The sequence below is a fragment of the Cyprinodon tularosa genome, unplaced genomic scaffold (assembly GCF_016077235.1).
Source record: "Cyprinodon tularosa strain WSP-4 unplaced genomic scaffold, ASM1607723v1 ctg30, whole genome shotgun sequence".
Taxonomy (NCBI): domain Eukaryota; kingdom Metazoa; phylum Chordata; class Actinopteri; order Cyprinodontiformes; family Cyprinodontidae; genus Cyprinodon; species Cyprinodon tularosa.
The window spans coordinates 1,925,001-1,947,559 of NW_024039008.1; the positions used below are offsets into that span (position 1 = coordinate 1,925,001).

Below are 22,559 nucleotides of genomic sequence, written 5' to 3' on the forward strand. Positions count from 1 at the left end.
TCTTAGGAAAACAGAAAAAGGTCTGACTCATGAGTGGAGCGATGTATCTGACCCACAAAACACAACCACAAACATTCTCTGAGCAGACCTGTTTCCTTTGGCAAAGCAGACTCTTTTATTACGCTAAAGTTCACTCTTAAGTCCATCGAAGCCAAACATGTATGCCTTATATGTAGGTCTGACTACTTTAAAAAAGATGTGATTAAATATACATCAGACATTCCATAAAATGTCATTCAATTCCAATCTTTTAAATTCAGTCCTATTTAATTTATTTCAATCGAATTACTGATTATTGATTGAGTCCATTTATTTTTTTCTTTTTCCACTGAATTCATTCCAACTCATTTGAATCTATTCAGTTACTTTCTTTTTCTATCTAAATAAATCCCACTTCTGTCTAATTCCATTTCTTTCAGGGTTCACTTCAAAACCACTGAGCCTTTGTCGACAGAGTTCCAACCTATCCAATTCAATGTAATTAAATTCCTCCCATTTATTTCTATTCTTTTACATTTGATTCTGCTCTGTTACAGAATTAACCTCATAATCCGTTTCATGCTTTCAAATATTATTTTTAAATAGATAAAAAATAAAACATGTCTAAGTTGTATCTTATTTAATAAAAAGAAAGTAAGTTCGTAAAACCCATGGCTAAAATCTGAAATTCTGAAATTATTTTCTTTCTTAATTTCTTCTTAGGTGTGAGTTTGTGCATGAATGGTTGTTTTTCCTGTTTGTCTCTGTGTTGCCTGGCAAACTGTCTAGGTGTGGACCCAGCCTCTCGCCCATTGACAGCTGGAGATAGACACCAGCAGCCCTCTGGACCCCATGGATGGATGGATGGATGGATGGATGGATGGATGGATGGATGGATGGATGGATGGATGGATGGATGGATGGATGGATGGATGGATGGATGGATGGATGGATGGATGGATGGATGGATGGATGGATGGATGGATGGATGGATGGATGGATGGATGGATGGATGGATATTTAAATTCGCACAAAACTAGGAAAGACAAATTATCTGCCATCTTTCCAACAAAAAAAGATATTTACAAAGTAAGTTTTCAACCTCAAGGAAGCAAGAATAGTTCAGTTTTGGACATTGTCATATCCTGTGGAGATCGGCCTGTTTTCCAGTGTAGTCCTGTTTCTCTGACTGTGACTGGCTGGATGTGCTCTCTTCATCCTATGACATGGGAGCTAGTCTGCTGGCTGTGTGTTTCCTGGACGGGGCCGCCTTTTACAGTTGCTTTCTGTATGTCTGCTTCTGTCTCCTTGAACCCCAGTCGGCCTCGGCAGATGGCCACTCACGCTGAGCCTGGTTCTGCTGGAGGTTTCTTCCTGTTAAAAGGGAGTTTTTCCTCTCCAGTGTTGCTACAAGCATGCTTAGTGTGAGGGATTGCCTTCGAGTCAACGAGTCGATGCAATCAGCTGGTTATCCTTAGACAGAAAACTTTAAATCAATTTGACTGTATGATCTGGTTAAATTTTAAAGTTGTACTCCCTATTTAGACTGGTCTAAATGTAAACAATACATGCGCCACAGAATCAAACAAAGATGATATTCTCATTTTCAGGGGGACTTTTAAAATAAAGATAAATTCATCACTTTGACACACACTTGCTGTTTCATAGCATAAGGAGATTACTTTAAGCACATCACATTGCATGGTCATTATGAAGTCAATGAAGTCTATAAATCATGTAACATAACATATTATACAAATCCATCATAACAAAATGAATGTGTTAGTTTAGCATAATAATACTGAAGTGCCAAAATTATTAGGGCCCCAGTCGGCCTCAGCAGATGGCCGCTCACACTGAGCCTGGTTCTGCTGGAGGTTTCATCCTGTTAAAAGGGAATTTTTCCTCTCCACTGTCGCTACAAGCATGCTTAGTGTGAGGGATTACATTAAAGTCAATGAGTTGATGCAACCAACTGGTTTTCCTTAGATAGAAAACTTTCAGTCAATTTGACTGTATGATCTGGTGAACTGTATAGTGGCTTGAGATGACATGTTGTGAAATGGCGCTATACAAATAAACTGAATTGAATTAAATTGCTGACAAACATAATTAAATGTGGGCAACGGAACTGAAGGCAGCATAAGCACAGGTTGTTATACCAAGAGTAAACTGCTGACAGAAGAGCCATGACATGCTAAGAACACAACAAAGAGAGCAAACAACACAGCTTTGTGGAGAAACGTGTGTTAAACACTCCCCCAGTTCAAGCTCCTGCCCTAGAGAGCCTCTCCAAACCCGGATGGGGGGGAGACCAAAGGCTTACTGAAAGAAAGAGCTCTTAAAGTAGATAACAGGATGATAGGGTTCTAAATAGTTTGATACTTTACAAACCTGAAAATCGGAATCATGTTGGATAAAGTAGATAAAGAAGTTTGTCCCCCTTAAATCTTACAAATATTTTGAGTTGTGCTCGTCCGCCACCCCGCTCTTCAGCTCATGTCATTGAGTGTTAATAATTCAAAGAGTCTGCTGGTGTCTGCTGTGACAGCTGCAGGTGAGACATCTTGTGTTCGGAAAGCGCCATTAAGGGGTTTTGTTCGTGCCCTTCCTGTGAAGCGCTTCACTGGGACAACACAAAAGAATTGTGGTGAACCTTCAGGTGCACAACAGATTACCGTGAGCACTTCCCCTTTTTAGGATGTTCTTCATGCATATTTCAGGGGTGCAATTTCAAGAATACCTTGCTCTTATCCTAATCAGATTCATAAATACTTTAACTGTTATGGTGACTGTTTTATTTTGCCTCAGCTCCTTATTTGCACACTTTATAGTAAGAGAAATATTTGAAAACACATAAAAGCATAACCAGGCTACTTAGCCTTAGCCTTTAAGAAGTTTAAACCCAGTGTCCTGCGCCCTCAACCTACATAGGATTATGTTTAGTGCCTCTAAAGGAAACAAAACCGCAGCTAACAGAAATGAAGCTCATAATGTAGGTCTTAACAGTTGACATAAAGAAACCTGGAAATATATCTAATCTTTCAGTTTAAAATAAATTATTTTGAAATGTCTTCAGAAATTTGACATATCTGTTGAGATGTGTTCTCTGCAAATGTGCGTCTTTTATGACTGAATGTTTTTGTTTAGTCCATCTATATATAGATCACGATACACCTGACCTGCTGATAGGGCTGATCTATCTTTAAAGGTTAAAGGTGATGTTTCAATAGGGTTAGGTTTAGGATTTTGGCTTTTTGGTGTTTATTTTAAATGGGTAAAACAAAAAGCTATTTATTAATTATCAATATCAACTGATCTGAAAAGTTTACATTGTCATACACTCTTCAGCCATATTGGATTGGCCTATTTATAAGTGCCTGCCTTTGATTTTGTGCGTCTTCAGATTTATTTTATTTTCTATGATTATGTGTGCATCTGAAAATAGTTCCCTAATTGAGCTCTAGTCTACTTTGTGTTTCCCCTCCATTTTTTTCCTACATACTCCTTCCTGGAAGGAGCAACTGACAATGTTTTTTAATTATTTCTTCCTTAATTCCAAAGAAGCCAGACCTTGTTCTTTTATTCAAGATTTTCCATTCTGTCTTTCCAGGAAACATTTTTTTATTCAGATTTGACACCGTTTCTTATTTTCCATTTAACGTAATGCAAAACCAGTCTAGCTAGCTATCGACAGTGGCGTTGGATGTAGGAGTTTGCCCTGTAATCGAAGGGTTGACGGTTCAAGCCCCGACTCCGACTTTCATTGTCGTTGTGTCCTTGGGCAAGACACTTCACCTGCATTGTCTACTGATGGTGGTCAGAGGGCCCGGTGGCGCCAGTGTACGGCAGCCTCGCTTCTGTCAGTGAGCCCCAGGGCAGCTGTGGCTACAATGTAGCTTGCCACCATCAGTGTGTGAGTGTGTGTGTGAATGGGTGAATGAATGTAGTGTAAAGCGCTTTGGTCAGGTCTCCTAACTTGAATAAAGGCGCTATATAAGTACATGCCATTTACCATTTACTATGTCTTAGATATCGTTACCTTCATCTTTTTGCACTTTGTTTTGTTTTTACATAAAAAATTACTCCTGCAGCTTCTGTAGCTACCTTGCAGAGACATTTTCCTTAAAGAAGCCATTGATGGAGTTATGGCAGCCCTGAACTGTGACCATTGTCTTTGTTTTTTTTCCTACCGCATTAAGTATTAATGATCTAAATATCTGTCTTCTTTGGTCCTTCTCCGCCTCCAGCTAAATGAGTAAATGAGCCCCATTCATACCAGGAAAGTCTTATAGACTGCTTGTTTAAACCACTTTAAGAGCAAATGGTTTTATCTTTTAATAATATGGTGAAGTTTGCTCTCATATTGTACTTTCTGACTGACGAATTATGGCAAAGCCACATGTGTGACCAGCATTGCTTTCATTTTTTCAGGAATGACCAGGGGCAGACAGAGTACATACTAGGAAATTGAGAAAGAGTACCATTTGTATACAGTGGTCTACATAATAGATGGATATTGTCAAAAACAACACCAACTGAAGCTGCAAGACCTAATAAAGTTTGTAGATACCAAGATGTTGGAAGTGAGCCAGAAGAAATACCAGACACGTTTTTCATAAAATCTTCCTAAAATATTAATAAAAGGCAGGAAAGTTCTTGTCTTTCATGATATTTGCACCTAACGCCGACCTTACCATCTGAAAACGTAGCTAAAACTGGGACTACGACTAAGCACCGTCTAATTTTGGAGAAATTGTGCAAACTGTAGTTTAGTTTGTTGTTTAGTTTGTTGCTCTGAATGTAAGTTATGTTGTCTTCAGCTTTCAGCACCATCTGCTTCAAAGGTCAGCTGGTTGTGTGGATGGATGGATGGATGGATGGATGGATGGATGGATGGATGGATGGATGGATGGATGGATGGATGGATGGATGGATGGATGGATGGATGGATGGATGGATGGATGGATGGATGGATGGATGGATGGATGGATGGATGGATGGATGGAGACAGATCTGTCAGGTGCCAACAACTGGCTCATAGGTAACAGGATCTGAATATGACTGATTAATTTGATTATTTTCTATATAACTGGAACCTAATATATGAACTGGATTTTAAAATGTAAGTTTTTTCTATTATTTACAATACATTTTTAAAATATCAATGAAAAAGTCACTTGCCACAATCTACCCACCAAAAACAAACACGGTGGTTAAGCCAGTTTGTCTTCGCTGCAGGATTAACAGTATATTATCCCAACAGAAAAAATATTTCTGATAAAAGTGAACGATTTTAATTTGAAACGGACACTATCCAAAGTTAGTTTATAAGAAGAAATTAAATACAAACAGCAAAAAAAAATAAATAAAAAAAAACTATATAATGGCAAGCATTTAAAGAATGGAAAACAAAAGACAAATACTAATATGTTAATTTAAATGGTAAATGTGAGAACAAATTCAACATGTCTAAGAAATGAAAATGTGTGAAAGGAAGTGATGTTTAAAGTGTCCCTTAGAGTTTCTAGTAAACTTAAATGTATTGTGAATTATTGCGGACATTGAAACTATAACCGAAGAAGAGTTAAGCTCACAGAAAAGAAAATAGTGCGCTGTCCTCTTTATATAAACATTTGAACATATACATATTCATAAATGGGGAAATATGGGGAACATCAAACTTTTTTATTTCAGAGTCAAAAAAAAAAAACAACACACAAAGACGTGTCTGTTTAACTTGAAGGATACTACAGCTGGTTGTCTATGACTTTTCTTCAGAGTTGGTTCATCTATTCCCTTTTCACATCCACCCATGCAAAATTAGAAAATAGCCTTTACTCTGTTGTTGATAACGACCTTCTTTAGCGGAAACCAGCACCCACACACCCCACGTCAAACCAGCAAAGCGTCCCGAGCTCAAAAGACTCATAAGGGATTCCCTTTAAGAGGGAGGCAGGAGGAGCACTGGTGGGAATGAATGAGACAGAGAGATGCTGAGTGGCTCCTCTGACTGATCTTTTCCTCTGTAGTGGAACAAACTGGAAACTGCAAATTCCCAATGCTGCATGAAGGTTCAGCTGTTCCGATTTGGCAGCACTTGATAAAAACTCATCTGGAGCTGGGTTTATTGGTGTGCAGCAGAAAATAAACACCAAAAAGTTGTAAAGGTATGGGGATTAGAGGCCTTTTTCTGTGTGTGGCCCGTAGACGTTCTTCCAAGTGGGAGGTGGAAGAAAAGTGGCGGCCTTTTACCGCAAAGGATGTGGTGAGCGGAGTCATCTGTTCTCTTCCTGCTTGCTTTTTCTGTTCTATAATCCTTGTTTTTCCAAGTCAATTAATATTCCTGTTCTTTTATTTTTATTAATTATCTTCAGTTAACATCTTGAAAGTATAAAAAATCTTGGACTTACACTTTGCATTAACCAGGAATAGAAAGTTGTACATAATTGAGCCCAGGTGAGTAGAACTCTTAAAGGAGCTACTTTAGAGAAATTATTTCAGTTTCCACTCTTGTTTTTTCCTTATTTAAAGGAATACTGAGAAATAACTAATTATTATCAATCGAGAGAAACAGAAAATCTTAAGGTAAAGAACTAAAGGTATTTCTACATAACATGGTGTGTTGTCGTACATCATCTCTGCGTCGTTCTCCAGCCTCACCTTTAAAAGTTGTGCCGACCATGCATGTCTGTACATCTATGAGTTTTATGAAGCTTCCACTGACGGCTCAACCTCCACCCGGCCAAAAGAAAGCAGCAAGGGAGGAAATGGTGCGGATTTCGCCCAGCAGAATGAAACATTAACCAAAAAACTAACAGCATTATGACCAGATTGTTCTGCTGGAAGGTTCGCAAGCAAGTTTGGTTGTGGCCGGAGTCTCGGAAGCATCTTGCTAACCAGTTAGCAACTTAGTGCTAGTAGGTTCCATCCTTCCATTATCTGACACGCTTGTCCCAAGTGGGGTCGCAAGGGGCGCTGGTGCCTATCTCCAGCAGTCAATGGGCGAGAGGCGGGGTACAACCTGGACAGGTCGCCAGGCAATCGCAGGGCAACACAGAGACAAATGGGACAAACAACCATTCACGCACACATTCACACCTAAGGAGAATTTAGAGAAGTCAATTAACCTACTGTCATGTTTTTGGACTGTGGGAGGAAGCCGGAGTACCCGGAGAGAACCCACGCATGCTCAGGGAGAACATGCAAACTCCATGCAGAAAGACCCCAGGCCGGGGAAACGAACCCAGAACCTTATTGCTGCAAGGCAGCAGTGATACCCACTGCCCCACTGAACAGCCCGCTAGTACTGTAGGTTCCCTATGGGAAATTCCATTGGGACCAAGTAGCACTAAATTGGTGACTAAGCAACGACACTGTCAAGGAACGCTATGGACAGCGGAAATATGCAAGAGGAGGAGAGTTTTTTATCAGAGGTCGTGGATGAGTCTCCTCCGTCATACAGTTTTTATTTAGAGGAGGAAAGCGGGGACAAAGTTGCGGAAGAGGACGCCAGGGCGGCAGAAGCTTCATTTGGTTTAGAAGGCTTACAGCCGTACATGTTTGAGCCCTTGCCTCGCAACGCTGCCAGTTCTGCACTGCAAAAGATTTTAATCTTTATAAGTCACTTTTTCTTAATATAAGCGCAATTTTTCTTGGATTAAGGAGGTAAGTGAGACACTTTGCCAATGGAACAAGACAATTTACATTTAACATAATAAAAAATAATTGCATTGTCTTATTTGAAGTGCATTTTATCTAATTATATTATTTCAAAGGTAAAAATACTCATTCCATTGGCAAATCCTCTTACTTACCCACTCAAATTAAGGGTAAATACACTTAATTTAAGTAATCTTTACTTACTTCTAGCCTGCTGAAGACACAGACGCCCATCCCCGTGAACACTGGGACTTAACTCAATGGTAAAGTAAATTATTCTTATTTCAACCGTTGCGTATATTAGCTGCGACATATGAATCAAGATCATATTACCTAAAAAATGTGATTGACAGATGACCGTTGATATGATTGGCCGAATTTAGGTGTACAAGCTGATGTATAACTAATGAACAAAAACAACACAGATTATAAGACAGGATTTTAGAAATTTTCTAGCTTTTGGGACAATATGGTCTGATAAAGAGTACATCTATATACATGTTTAAGCCAGAATGATTTAAAATTTAAACATGACTTCCCTATGACTTAGGAAAAAAAAAAAAAAGGTTATATTTGGAACTAACTAATCAAAATGAAAATCTAGGGATCGTTTAACCATTTTCCAATGCCAACAGCTTCCAAACAGTACAATAACTACATCTATAAACACTCCTGCCTTTAAGTCTATACAAATACTAAACCAGTGTAATTCTATTCAGCTGACACTGGCAATCACTCAGCTAAAACACAGACAGTAAAGTGCATTTTAAAGTCAGGCACCAGTAGTTTTGTATATATTCATCTTCATTTTCTTGAGAAACCCTAAACCAGTAAAGTGCAATGACGCCACAAGTGAGAAATTTGTCAGCAGGTCTTCCAGTTAAACTGAGGTTTACAAAATTCTGCCTCCAAATTTAGACTGAGGGCAAATCTTTATTAAAGATCTGATTGTACTCCAACTTTCATGTTTGCGTTACACGAAATGCAGCTCTTTGGTTTTTATGAATGGTCCGATTCAGCCGCTGACTACTTCAAAAAGTTGAATAAAGCTCAGTTTTGTGAGAGACTTGTGGATTAGATCACAGAGCGACAGACGTTGTTCACACAGAACCTCTGGGATCGCCATGATTCTTACAGGAAAGGGATCCTGAGGCACAGACATTGCCTCCTGACCCAACAGCCTTCTCTGCTTTCTTCATTTCAGGTGTCCATTCCCCACAGTTGATGAAAATGAATAAAATAAGGTTAACTTCTGCATTTAAAATGGCTTTGGCTGGTCATCTCCCTCCATTTTACCTTTAAATGCAACAAGTTTAATTAGATCATTAACAAAAAATGACAAAAACAAATAGATCGTTCATCTTCCTGCTGCAATGGTTTATAAGACAGAAATCAAATCCAAAGGGCTGCGTTAAAGACGCAGTATGTGGGAAACCCACCCAGCTGCTCTATCATTAACCACCTATGATAGAGATGTTTAATGAAAAGTTCAAGATGTTTTTTACAGAGTTTATATAAAACTGTTTTCAAAGTGACACATTGTCCCTTCTTGCCATTTTCTCTCTAGCTACTTTAAATAAAAACCACAAGAGCTGCGAGATCGTCGTTTAAAAAAATCTAAACGATGCATAGCCCCTGAAGGTCTGAAGTCATCTGGTCCAACAAACCTTCACAGGATAAAACAGAATATCCAACAAAAGCATGAGAGCTGAAGTCAAACCTCTGCTGTTCTGAGCTCACAGCTACGAGTCTCCAAGAGACGCATCCAGAGGCGCCTAGGTGTGGAGTATAGAAGCCCACCATTAGAGCCAGGTGGGCTGCTAAGAATTGCTAGTTGTGTGACAGCCCTTTATCTACTGTACTACTGCTGTATATATGTGCAGATCAGTCAGACATAGCAGCCATCAGTGGTTGACTTTGAAAAGACCAAGACAGCTCAAAGAGCACGCTTAACTTAGCCTGATAAATCACACTAAATTTGAGTTAAATGTGTTATTTAGTCTGGCCCCGATGAATGAGACATCGGAAGGTTGTTGATGAGAACAACCCGTTGTCTTTCAAACCATGTCTGTGCGTATCGGCCAACGCTCTGACCAATGAGCGCAACTGACTGTGATGTAGGAAGCGTGACAGAAAGCTGGTGGGGGAGTGTAAACAAACAGCCTGTCGGTAAAAAGGCGAATACGTCCTTCTTAAAAATGAGCGTAGAGCCTCTTCCTGCTTATGTTTCAACGAAAAGCCCAAGTCTAATCCTTCCAAAACTGATTCCAAAGTTGAGTCAAACGAGAACTGTTCAATAGTTGTTGCCATCTTCCTTGTTGTGCTTTCTCCAGCGTCATGCAGCTTTGTTGTCACGCCCTCAAAACTCCGCCCGCTTTGCGTTCCAAAAATTCAAAACACATCTGGGGGGCATTGATCGAGGCTAGACCAAACTCGCAGGAAAAAATTATTTTGGCCGCTGGTGGGTGGGGCTAGTTTACTAGGCTACGGTTAACTATAAAACTATTTTATTGACATGTCTTCCCATTCAGGGCACATTCAAAATGCAGAGGTGCTCCAGGAATTGGTAAGTGATAAATGGCCTGTGCTTATATAGCTATTTTTCAAGTCAGAGGACTTGACCAAAACACTTTAAACTGCATTCAGTCATTCACCCATTCACACACACATTCACATAATGATAGTGGCAAACTACCAGCTGCTGAATTCTTCTGAATATTTTCCAAATTGACTTTTATTACAGCACTTTTCCAAAACACAATATCAGTGATACATCAACAACCTTTTGTTACTCGTTTCCCTTTTAACAAACATTACCAAGGAAATTCCAGGGATAAGGAAGAAGGTTCAGAGAGAAGGTTCACCATGAAAAGGCCAAACAGTCGGTTCATTTCGTTATAAAGGTGAACCAGAATGAGAGGAAGGATTGTTTGGAGATCAGCCTACCTTAACGTGGCTCTGAGCACCCAGGTTGTAGATCTCTGTGGGCTTCACCTCGTTGATGATCTTCACCAGACAGGTGCTGTCAGTCAGGTCGCCATAGTGCAGCTTCATGTCTTTGAAAGAGAAGTTTAAGGATAAGGATAAACCTAAATGGAAATGTTTTTTTCTAGTTTACAAATGTCTCTTTCTTAATGTTTTAAAATGATTCATAATCAAGATTAAAAGGTTGCTTAAAACTAAAAGTAGTCAAATCTGCACCGAACAGATCTGATCACAGTTTTGTTTATTCTGTTTCAATTTGGATAAAATTGCATTTTGTTTTAAACAGTTTTCTATAAATTGCTGCTGAGGGGTTTGCAGATGGGAACTCAGAAGTTCTCAAGTTTTCAAATCACCATCTAATTAATCTGAGAAAGCACAAAACCTCTTTAAGAATAAAAAATAAATCAAATACCCAGCAGGATACTTACTGCCCTCTGTATGCGTCTGTGGGTTTTGGTAAAGATGCTCGATGCGACCCGTGTTGAAGGAGCTGGAACGCCGCAAAATACCATGGACCTGCGGGAAATCAAGACGGAGTATTTCTCATCATCTTTTTTTATTTTTTATTGAACATTTGTGTTACCTTTACATTTTGACACGTTACATTTGTAATCCTTTTTGACCTTAGGAGTTAAAAAAATAAATAAATAAATCCACCTCTGTTTTTTAACAAGGTTTGAATTTAAAATGTACATCACAAACACATCTGCAATCAAACAATGGGTGGAAAACTTTATATTTCTACTTAAATAAATGTCCATAAACTAATTTACTACGGTGATGTTAAACCCAACATGTTAATTACATTTTCTGTATGCAAAAATAATAAACCTCAGCAGCATCTCAAGGTTTTCTGACTAATTGTAAAACCTAAGAAATAAGATATTTAAGAGTCAATTTTAACCTGAGAAAAACACAGAAACGTCCTTTAAACTTCCCCAAAGGTTATCACCTTCCATCAAAATGCATTTCTTCTCGACTTTTCTTACACTGATCAGGAAACACAATCCTTCATCTCTTTGGAAATTTTACTCATATAGAGGTGTTTCTAAAAAGAAAACGGCATCTTATTTACTTCTGGTGGAAAATAATCAGCTTGTTTACTTCATTCATCATAGGTTCTTGTTTCTGAGAGTTTTCTGTCTCTTTAAGTACTTTTCAACACCAATATAAGTGTACTGTAGCTCGCTGGCTGATCTGGGATCTTTACTCCACATTCTGTGGGGGCTTAAAGAGGAAGGTCTGCTCAGGGAAGATAACAGGATTTGCTCCAGTGAGTCCATTAGTGGGAGGACACTGTGGCCTGACCTCACTTCCTTTATTCACTCTGCTCTTCCTGCATGCCTCTGCACTCCACTTTATTGCCAAACCAGGACTTCTTCCACTTCCTGTCTGCTGTCCCTACCTTAGGCAGCAGATGGGGCACAAGACTCAAAGGATGGTTGATATGCAGGTCTATAGTTCTTGAAGATCCAGAATCTTTATGCGACTCATTTTGTTTTCACTCATAACCCATTTTGAAATGGTCAGCACAGCTTATAGCTGTAAATTAATATGTCATATGTTTCATTTATCAAGAAAAGCTATCCAAACCAATTACTTCCAGAACAGTAGAATCATAAAATTGCTTACTTAGTGTTAGGTTTATTCAATGATGATTATAAAATTAATGTATGCTTATGAAACATTTGTGCAAGGGGATGCTCCACTGTGTCTTGTGATTCAGTCGGGAGACCATCCTGCCTTGTCATTCTGGTGGAGAATCCTGTCTTTATGAACTGATCAATTGTTCTGTCAGAACAAATACTGTTTTGTAACCATGTGTTATGTTCTGTTAATAAAAGACGGCTGGAGGAGAGGATTCGGAGAAAGAAAGCTTGAAGTTGGGTTGGGCTTTTTCTTTCCGCTCCTGCAGAAGTTGCTTGAATCTCTTTCCTGTGTAGACTCAAGTTCTTCTTTTACAAAACCTACATTTTCTTAACCTAACACTTAAAACCTTTTTGACAACATGAAGTAGGCTAAAAGGTCTCAGAGGGTGAGAGACGGTGTAACAATAAGTTACAAAGCGGTTTCTAAGGCTTTAAGTGAATTGAACTGATGTTTGATTTGATAAATTAAAACACAATTTTAACACTCAAGTAATCTGTGCCTAATATTATAGGTTGTTTAAGTCTAAAAAGGCGAAAACAGAAGAAATTGTTTAGGAGATAAATGTATTTTGAGCAACCTCATATAAAATACATCAGGCAGCAGATTTAAAAGAAGGAACTGACTGAAGAGAAACAGGTCATGTTTGTATATATGACTAAATGGAAGGTTTCTGAAATCTACCATACAAACTATCCTGTTTTCAATAAAGAGACGACCTAAACATCATAGTAGCACGTGAAAAATGCCATTTGATCATGCTACAAAGGATTCTCCCCGTTAGTGACCTCGCTGCTATGAATGTATAATAATTAGTTTGACCCTGGGTAAGCAGCTCGGTCTGGGGTGAACAAGCTCATCCAGCAGGAAGGTCTTATCAGGGCGAGGTGTGAGCGACCCACTGTCTGTGTGGGTTGTCATATGACGTCACGGTTCCCCCCGGAGCTCCCACAGACAGCGGCGGCTGGATGCAGCTTATCGGGGGAATGCTGCTGTGTGGATGTTGGCCTTCGTCACTATCTGTAATTGTTTTTTATGTGCCTGCGAGCACGTCTGAGAGTCTGAAGATAAAGCATCAAGTTGCTTTTTAGGGCTGCAGAGTGTGTTGTGTTCTTCTCACCTCATAGCCTTTAGCAAGCAGGAACTCAGCCAGGTAGGAACCATCCTGAAAAGAAAGGAAATAGCATTTAGATTAACTGCAGATTTCATTTTCACTCCCAGAAGAGAACCTTTATCTTTTAACTATAATAGTTCCCTCAACTGGTCATAAGCGTAAAAAAAAACAAATACTTGTGGAGACACTGTGAAAGAATTTGAGACATATCCCACATTGTGGGATGTAATATAGAATAGAATAGAATAGATTCAAATAGAATAGAATAGAATAGGTGTTTACAGCAACAAAAAGATAATTAAAAAAAATGGTCACACAAATATGGAAAACAGGAAAATGTAAAGAATAACATAATGGTGAAGAGTTAAAAGACAAACAATAAAATACTGATATAAATATATATAAATATATATATATAAATAACCAATATACAGCTATGGACATTTTTACAGTAATGGATATTTAAAAATAGCAGCAACATCAGGAATGTCCAGTTTGGTTGCAGTTCTTTTGACAGCTTTAACATTTATATAAATATATTCAAGAAATACAATTTGTAAAGGGAGTGTAACAAACCCTTTACACATGGTACTACTTAACCTTTAAGAAATACATGCATCCATGCATGCACCTTCAGCTAAACAGCTTTTCTTTAGTTGAGCGGGTTGGATGTGTCCACCTTAACTGGTACAACCAAGGGGCTGAAATCTCTATCACCTAACTGTCCAAAAGGGACTAATGAATCATAGAAATATGAACAATTATAACAAAAGTGGAAGATAATCTAGCTTCAAAATAAACACTTGTTTATGGTTGTTTTCTACCTTCTTTGAATATGCACTTCAAAAAATAGCATTTGCAGATTAAAGATGATTTATTTAGATTCAAATTAGTTTATTTATATAGCGCCAATTTACAACACATGTCAGCTCAAGGCATTTTATAGATACAATACAGTCAGATTGGTTAAAAGTTTCTGTCAAGGAAAAACAATTGATTGCATCGAGTCACTGACTTCAGGATATGCTCCTCCTGGATGAGCGCTTACTAAAATATTTTCTCATTTAATAAAAAAAATTATAATTTAAACCCCTAAAATATATAACATATAAAAAAAATAAAAAATAAATAAGTGATAGGTAGAATAGGTGTAAATAGAAAATATATATCTATATTTTGGCTGCTGTTGCAAAGCAGTGATAGTTATGCAAAGGTGTAAATCACTTTAAAGGCAAGGGTCCTCGCAAAAAAATAAACTACCTTTAAATTAATCTAATATCAGGCATTTAGAAATAAACTTGAATTAAATGGACATAAAAATATCTTGATGTCTTCCGTTGTGTAGAAACCCAAGTTTACGTTATAAGCAGAGATGGGAAGTAACGAAGTACAAAAACTTTGTTACTGTACTCAAGTCGATTTTTCTGATATTTTTACTTTACTTTACTACTTATTTTTATGGCGACTTTTTACTTCTACTCCTTACATTTTTACACTAATATCTGTACTTTCTACTCCTTACATTTTAAAAAATTGGCTCCTTACTTTAGTTTTGAATCATTTCAATGGAGTTACCGTTATTATTTTTCACGTCATCAATACCAAATTCAATCTAATTGGATGGGAATCTACGTTGCATTTGACGCAGCACCACAAGATGAATCGACCGATTCGGTGGTATTCATTCACGGCAAATCATTGCAGCTTGGTGGCGGTGGCGTTAGCATAGTAGCATGGACGACGAGATGATTGAAAAGGAACACAACGGAGATCTAGTCCTATTGGCAGACATCCATTTAAAATGTAGGCAACGGCATGAAAAAAGTGGTTTCTACTTTTACTTTTATACTATACTTTAGCCTGTACTTTGTTACTTTTACTTGAGTAAAGAAGTTTAATCAGTACTTCCACTTTTACCAGAGTATTTTTTAACACAAGTATCTGTACTTTTACTCAAGTACGGAAAGTGAGTACTTTTGCCATCTCTGGTTATAAGGAGAATCATAGGATCAGTGGATGCAACGTCTTCGTGAATCTGCAGCTCCTGTCTGTAGGCAGCGTCGTCACTGGGTCTAATTTCCCTCAGCCGTGTTAGCCTGCGCCTTTTCTCTTGCTCAAACTTTCCGACTGCACTCTCTGAAAGACTCTAAGTCAGGGCATTCATCCCTCGGTACCCTTCCTGAACTACATAGACAAACACACACATTTTTCCCCATTCCCTGCTTTACATGCAAGGCGAGCTTTAAATGAACTGCTCAGGAACTGACCGAAGAGAAACAGGTCCTGTTTGGATATATGACTAAATGGAAGGTTTCTGACATCTATCATACAAACTATCCTGTTTTGAATGAAGAGACGACCTAAACATCATATTAGCGCGTGAAAAATGCCATTTGATCATGCTGAAAAGGATTCTCCCTAAAGCGTGGCTATGTTTCCTTTAACGAACATCCTCTCTTTGTGCTGCAAACTCATCCTCAACAAAACATAAGAAGACACATAACCATTTGGGATTTTAAAATGTTTATCCAAACTATCCCAACAGGAATTCATAAATAAATCATGTTGCTCATGTAGATCTTAGGCTTCGATATCTGAAGAAAATGTCATTCTTGATCCTGTTGGTCTGGTTCCAAAGAGTCCGTTATAAATTTGCTTTAAAAGGAAGATAACTTGTTCTGTGTTTGCAGTGTTCCAGTAACAGTTATGCAAATAATATGCAAATACTAGTCATTAGTTTCTTAAGCATATAAAGGGTTGAATTAAAAGTTAAAACATTGTTCCAATGTACAATCCTCTAAGGTGTGAGGCAAAGACGACCACTTGAAAAGAACAGATGAAGTGTAGATCAGAGTTAAAATAGATTTTAGTAAGTGCCTTCAGGCTAACATTCCTCTCATGCATTTCTAGGATAATTTCCAGCATCTGCAGGTTGAGCACCATGAAAGTCAGTTGGCACCAAGGCCAAACTGTTTCTGCTTAAAGCAAAAGGGGCACCTGCACCTCCTCATCCATCCACACAGCTTTTAAGGCTACGGTCAGTGTCATGTTTTCCTGTCCTTTTGCCAGGGTCAAAACGTTCCATGCAAGTACAAAACGGAAACAAAAACAAGCGCGAAGAGCTGCAGCCCTGCTTCTAAACAAGGTCCTTTGAGGCCACATTATCCCATAGACCCTGGCTTCACCTCCCCGTTTCCTGTTTTGTGGAGCTGCGTGCTTGTTGGAAGCCACAGGGGCAGACGCACAACAAATATGTAATGGAGTCACCCGTCTGACCAGTGGCCACACCACAAACTCCCAAAAGGCTCGTTTAGGAGGGTGACAAAATGGTATCGTTGCTCTACAACTTAAAGTCTGGTTAATTGAGAGGAAGAACTTCAGGGATTCAAAAAGAACTAAATATAACTTTCATTAAGCCATTAAAAAGAGAGCAGGAGACTATCTGAAGCAGAAAGGATATTAAGACTTTTAGTCATTAATGATGAACTAAATATATTCAAATCTCTAGGTAAGCAAATACATAAATAGTTAGATAAGATGAGATGAGCTTTATTGATCTCATAGCGGAGAAATTCACTGGTCACATATTGGCATAGTAATTAAAGAAGAAGGTGCAAACAAGGAGGAAATTTAAGAATTAAGAATAAACAATATATATATACAGTATATCAAGATAAATAAATAGTACAACATAAATTACAGTCTATGATTGCAGCATTTTACACTGAGTGATGTTCTAGGTTTTAGGGTAGCTTTATGTGTTTTTCTTATTTTTGGCAAATATTTCTAAAATATTATATATGAGGACAATTTTTCAGTAGTTTTTTTTTTTTTTTAACAGGCCTCCTTTATGTGCATTTTGTCAGTTTCTATAAAGCTTACATTGTTAATACTTACATTATATTTTCCTACTGACATTAGAAGATCAAGACTAAGAAAAAAGAATATTTGAAAACATAGCAATGAGATGAACTCCTAAAGATGTACAGGTGATATTTAAAAGTTTTCTCAAAGCAGTAAAGGAAGAAAACCAAAATTAAAAGTGTCCTGGACTGCGCTTAGCCAATTCTATGGTATGGAAGTTATCTCTTATGAATCAACCCAGTAAAGACTTTGAAAATTGAAATTATTCCTTCTCATAGGGATGCACCGATCCAATTTTTTCGTCTGCGATACGATACCGATATTTGGGGTTTAATGTCAGCAGATACCAATCCGATACCGAAACAAAAAACAGCACTGAATTATTACCTAAAAAATTGTTTTATTGTGTGAAGAAAAAAAAATAGAGATCATTCTTCTGTGCATATGATTTGACTTGCCTTTTCTTAAAAAAAAATATAGGAAACATCCTAAATATAAATGTTATGACTCATTTATTTAACAACTGTGCACAAAATCTTAAACCAAAAGTTCTCTGACTTGGTCAACATGTTAAAAAAAAGTGTCATTATCAAGTTTCATCTCTGGGATTTTTTTTGGCCTGTATAGCATAAAATGGAAAATTTCACTTCTTTCCTTTGCTTCCAAAGAAATTAGCTGCTTCCCGCTGCTTCCTTTTTGTTTGCCGAGTCCGATAATCTCAGCATGTTCCTTGTTATGAAACTTCTGGAGGTGTTTCATTAAGTTGGTGGTGTTATAGATGGAAGATTTAACACCGCCCCTCAGAACATTTCTCCCACAAATATTGCATGTAGCCATTGGGCAAGTTGGCTGAGAGAGCCTGAAAAACGTCCCCACCGCAGATCCTTTCGCTCGCTCCATCATAAACAATATGGTCGTGTTGTGTTGATGTGCTGCCGCATGACAGCAGAGCATAGCATAGAGTTAGAATGAATAGATCGGCCCCTATATCGGGTCAAGTGTCACCGATAACGATCTAGTTTTTTTTCTTTATATCTGGACCGATACCATTAAAAAAATATTGGATCGGTGCATCCCTACCTTCTCAGCTGTTCTAAGCCCTTGTTCTCTGGTGGGCATCTGTGGAACTGAAGATTTTCAGAAGAGGACAAAGTCCACTTTGTTCCACAGCATCTAACAGGCTGTAGTTGCTTTGCATAAAAAGTTGTTTGGAAACAGAATAAGAAACTGACCAACTCCATAAATGGAGAGGTTGTTACTGATGCAGGAAACAATAAGTTAGAGTTAGGGTGTGGCTATATTGGTCTTACTTTTTTTAAAATGTTGGGACTGTTTATTACTAAATTGTGAGTTGTACCCGGTATCTTCTTTACAGTTTCCAATTTAATAGATCAAGGGAAATATTTTAAGGAGGCTATTTTAATGCAATACATATATTTTTTGCTTTAAATTTGCAAAGGCACTAAATGTTTTTAAATGTCACATCGAAACAGAATAGGACCCGCATTATATGTCACTCCAGCCCCTCTAGGGGGTGGCAGTTTGCTCAAAGTGGGTTTGCTGCCACACAGAGTGAGAGCTGCAGCTGGCGCATAGATCTACATCTGCACTTTTGCACACAACAGTAAAGCTCTGCAGCAATGACTTTTTGAACATCTAAGGTCATGAAAACAACAGGCTTTTAAATGTTCTGCCCCTGCTACCTTGGGGAAATCTAAATAAATTTAAAAAGCAAGGTAAAGCAGATCGCTTGGTTCCTGCAACTGCCCTAATGTCTGATCATTTTATTCATTTTTTGGATTTGTGTTTGTTTCAAGCTGCTGTTTACGGAAGTTAACTGATTTTTAAATTTTATTTTAGTTTAGTATGGGGAAAAAAGTCAGAATTCTGACTTTAATCTCAGAATTCTGACTTTTTTCTCCGAATTCTGACAGATAACAAACATGTTAGCATCAAGCCATAGCCATGTCTGTTTTAGAGACTAGCTCTCTTGTTTTAATCACCTTCTGTTCCTCTATTAATGAGGGGACCCCTCAGGCACGTAAAAAGTTGCCTAATTCCGTTATTTTCCACCAATGTGTTACTGGCTCTCCCAAACAACTCACATCTTTGTCAGTGAAGCTGAGTGCACCCACATCTCTTCATTCATGGTGCCCATCTACATTAAAATCCAAAATTCTGAGATTAAAGTCAGAATTCTGAGATTAAAGTCAGAATTCTGGGAAAAAAGTTTGAATTCTGACTTTTTTCCCATCCTCTTCCGTAGCTGTCAATGCCACTAAACTCTTAGAAAAGATATTCTTAATCCCAATAAATTATTCTCCTGGTTAAATAAACAATACCTTAATGCATAAAATAAAAACCCTGAAGCCAAAGAAGGAATCTGAGCGTTTCCACTAGTAATACTATGATTTTAAGAAAAGCCAATGTGTGCAGTCCAATATATTATTACCATAAACCTTCCACAATTTTATCATTGGATTAAATTCCAGTAAAACTTACAGACACAGTTTACTCAAGGAAGCATGCTGTTCTAAAGAATAACAAATAATATTCAGATTTATCGGGAAGATTTTTAATTTTTCTTTTTTAGTTAGGTTAAGGGTCAAAACTGCTGTTGACAGATCATTGGAGGAAAAAAAATCATAATTTTTGACTATAATCAAGCAGGCCTAATTCTCAGGCACTGTGGCGGGAGCTTAGCGAGGGCTGCAAAAAAAAAAAAATCTATAAACCTCAACGAACTTAAGCAACGCTGGAAGGAATGCGAGAGACTGATAAGTCATTCAGGAGATGATAACAGAACTTTTGTTGCTTAAATCTCTAAATTATGGGGCAGACTTTGCCAAAAATGTCAAGAAGCACATGAGAAACAAAGCTTGGAGTTAAATCAAAAAACTTACACAGTCACATGTTTTTTAAATACAGATTTTTTTTTTTTTTCAATCTGGACTGGCCAAGACCAGATTACATTTTCATGATTTACCAACAAATCTAATGTTTTCTATAAGTAGAGGTTTTGATGATGGAAAATCTCTAAATCTCAAACGTAAATAAACTAAATTATGGCTGAAATAATAAATCTGATTAATCATGATTGATTATTGAAATAATCATCTACTAATTTAGTAATCGATTACTTGTTAAACAAGCCTTTAGCTAAGAGAGCAACACACTTAGAGCAGCAATTAAACCAAGATTTAAAAAATATATATATATAAACAATTTGGATTTATCATTTAAGATCGTCTGTAAATATGATCTATCCAGAACTCCTCAAGTGGAAAATTATTCACCTGGTTTGATTTAGTAAAAAGTTTTCTTAAAGGAACCTTTTGCTATCCGATTACTAATTGATTAATTGAAAAAATAATCGACGCATTAATCAGTTTGCTAAATAATCTTTAGTGGCAGCCCTAAAGTGAATACTGAAGACTCTGGTAAATCTTTATAATATGCAGGGTATATAGTGAGAAATTGAATAACAAAATTAGAAAACAAAAAATTATTACAATTAGGGAAAAAAATGAAACTATTGATGTCAAACTTGCCAAAACAAAAAACAAAAAACAAACTGAATGTCTTCTTCTCTTCTGCACGGCCACATTCATGATCACCAGGCTTTCATTAATAGGCTTGGTATGCATCATTGACAGAGGCATTCTTCAGTAAAAGTAATTAATTTTTTAAAAGAAGTTTTTCTTTTATTAAATTTAAAAAACAAATCAGCAATAAAGTAGGGACTTTCAGCAGCATGGTGTTTGGAAAAACACTCAGTGACTGAAAATATGAATTTAATCAACTTCTGTTATTTGTGCCATACTCCTCTCATCCTGATTATTATACGATCAATTGTTTTTTGTGAAATTGCAAAAAAAAAAGTGTCCATTCAAATTCAAAAGAACCTGTTTATAGTTTAATTATGGGGGAAAAAAGGTTGCTTTAATTTGAATCTAAGAGTAAAGCAGACATAAAACAAGAAACAATGCAAGTTGGCTGCCCTCTACTGGTGAAACAGTATATTGAGACAATACTGGTAATTTTACCCTCTAACATCGGTTTGGTTTTTGATTCGCAATCAGATCAACTTTCCAATGTAAAGGAGAAAAGAAGCCCAAAAAAAAAAAACTATGTCCAATATGCAAGTAAGTGATAGTGCCTGCAGCCATGAGGCATACAACTATGTAAACAGAGGAGCCGGGCGTGCATTAATCTGTCATTGTGTGCAGACTGCAAATGAATCACTTTAATGTGGGGTTTTTTAACAGCGTGGAGAAGCTGGCAAGCATGGCACTGGCCTGCAGTCATGTCTGATACAACATAATGATGCTGCAATCACAGACCTCAGGATTTCAAGCCTTATTAGGACATTATAAAAACTTTCATTTATTTCTAAATTTCTTTTTACGCCTAACCCCCAAAGCCAGCCTTAACATTTATCATTAACCCAAACTTAAACTCCACTTATAGCCTAGCCCTACGGCTACTCCCAACAAAAAGAAAGGCTTTCGTCCACATTCATCTGGAAAAGCTTCTGTAGGAGAAAGCAGATATTCACAAACCAGCAATCAGAATAATAATATTCATTATGTTAAAAAAAATCCTGGCCATTTTTAATCCACTGGAGAACAAAATTGGAAGATTTAAAGCTTTAAAAGGCTTTTTCTTAGTCGATTCAACACCAGGACAGTGTTTCTCTAACGCCATCTGTCAGCCAGCCACCATAAAAATTTATTAATTCTAATTATGAAGGTCAAATATTTTAAAACCTCAAATATTATTTAGGGAACAATCAACCCATGTGACCGGTGACAAACAGGAACTTGCCGCATGAGTTTACAATACACTTTTGATCCTGCACTTTTTAGTGAACCAGCAGAAAACCTGTAAGAAAGGCTTTGAATTTGATGCTTGCTTAAATCAAATCATAAACTAACAAGCCTTTTTTTAAATCAGACTTTGATCCATCATAGCATAAAGGATAGAAAATATTTAATCCTACTTAATATTTAAGTTTGTTTGAGGAAAAAGAACCGGTATAGAAATTAGATGTGCTTCATCACTACACTGTTGGCGTTAAAGTGCTTACATTTTCAGCCAATAACACATGCAGCCAAAGCCAGCTATTTTTAACCAGTCTCATAAAGAATGTACCTCAAAGTAGAATCCAGGGAAATGAAAAAGGTTCCATGTCTATAAATAAAGCCATGAGAAAATGTTAATGCACCCTAGCTACTTCTGTGGGATTAAGATAAAACCCAGCAGCCAGGAGCTGTTGATCATATTAACTTGATTAACTGATAATTAG

The 22,559-nt window shown here is 37.5% G+C and overlaps 1 protein-coding gene across 1 annotated transcript in view; it reads right to left on the minus strand.

The window, feature by feature from the left end:
- gmds (GDP-mannose 4,6-dehydratase) overlaps positions 1–22,559 on the minus strand; it is a 253,457-nt gene that overhangs the window by 216,079 nt on the left and 14,819 nt on the right. The window contains exons 2-4 of the mRNA XM_038291751.1: positions 13,394–13,438; positions 11,055–11,142; positions 10,588–10,697 (exon numbers count right to left, since the gene is read on the minus strand). Of these exons, the coding sequence (XP_038147679.1) occupies positions 10,588–10,697; positions 11,055–11,142; positions 13,394–13,438 (243 nt within the window). The remainder of the gene's footprint in view (positions 1–10,587; positions 10,698–11,054; positions 11,143–13,393; positions 13,439–22,559) is intronic.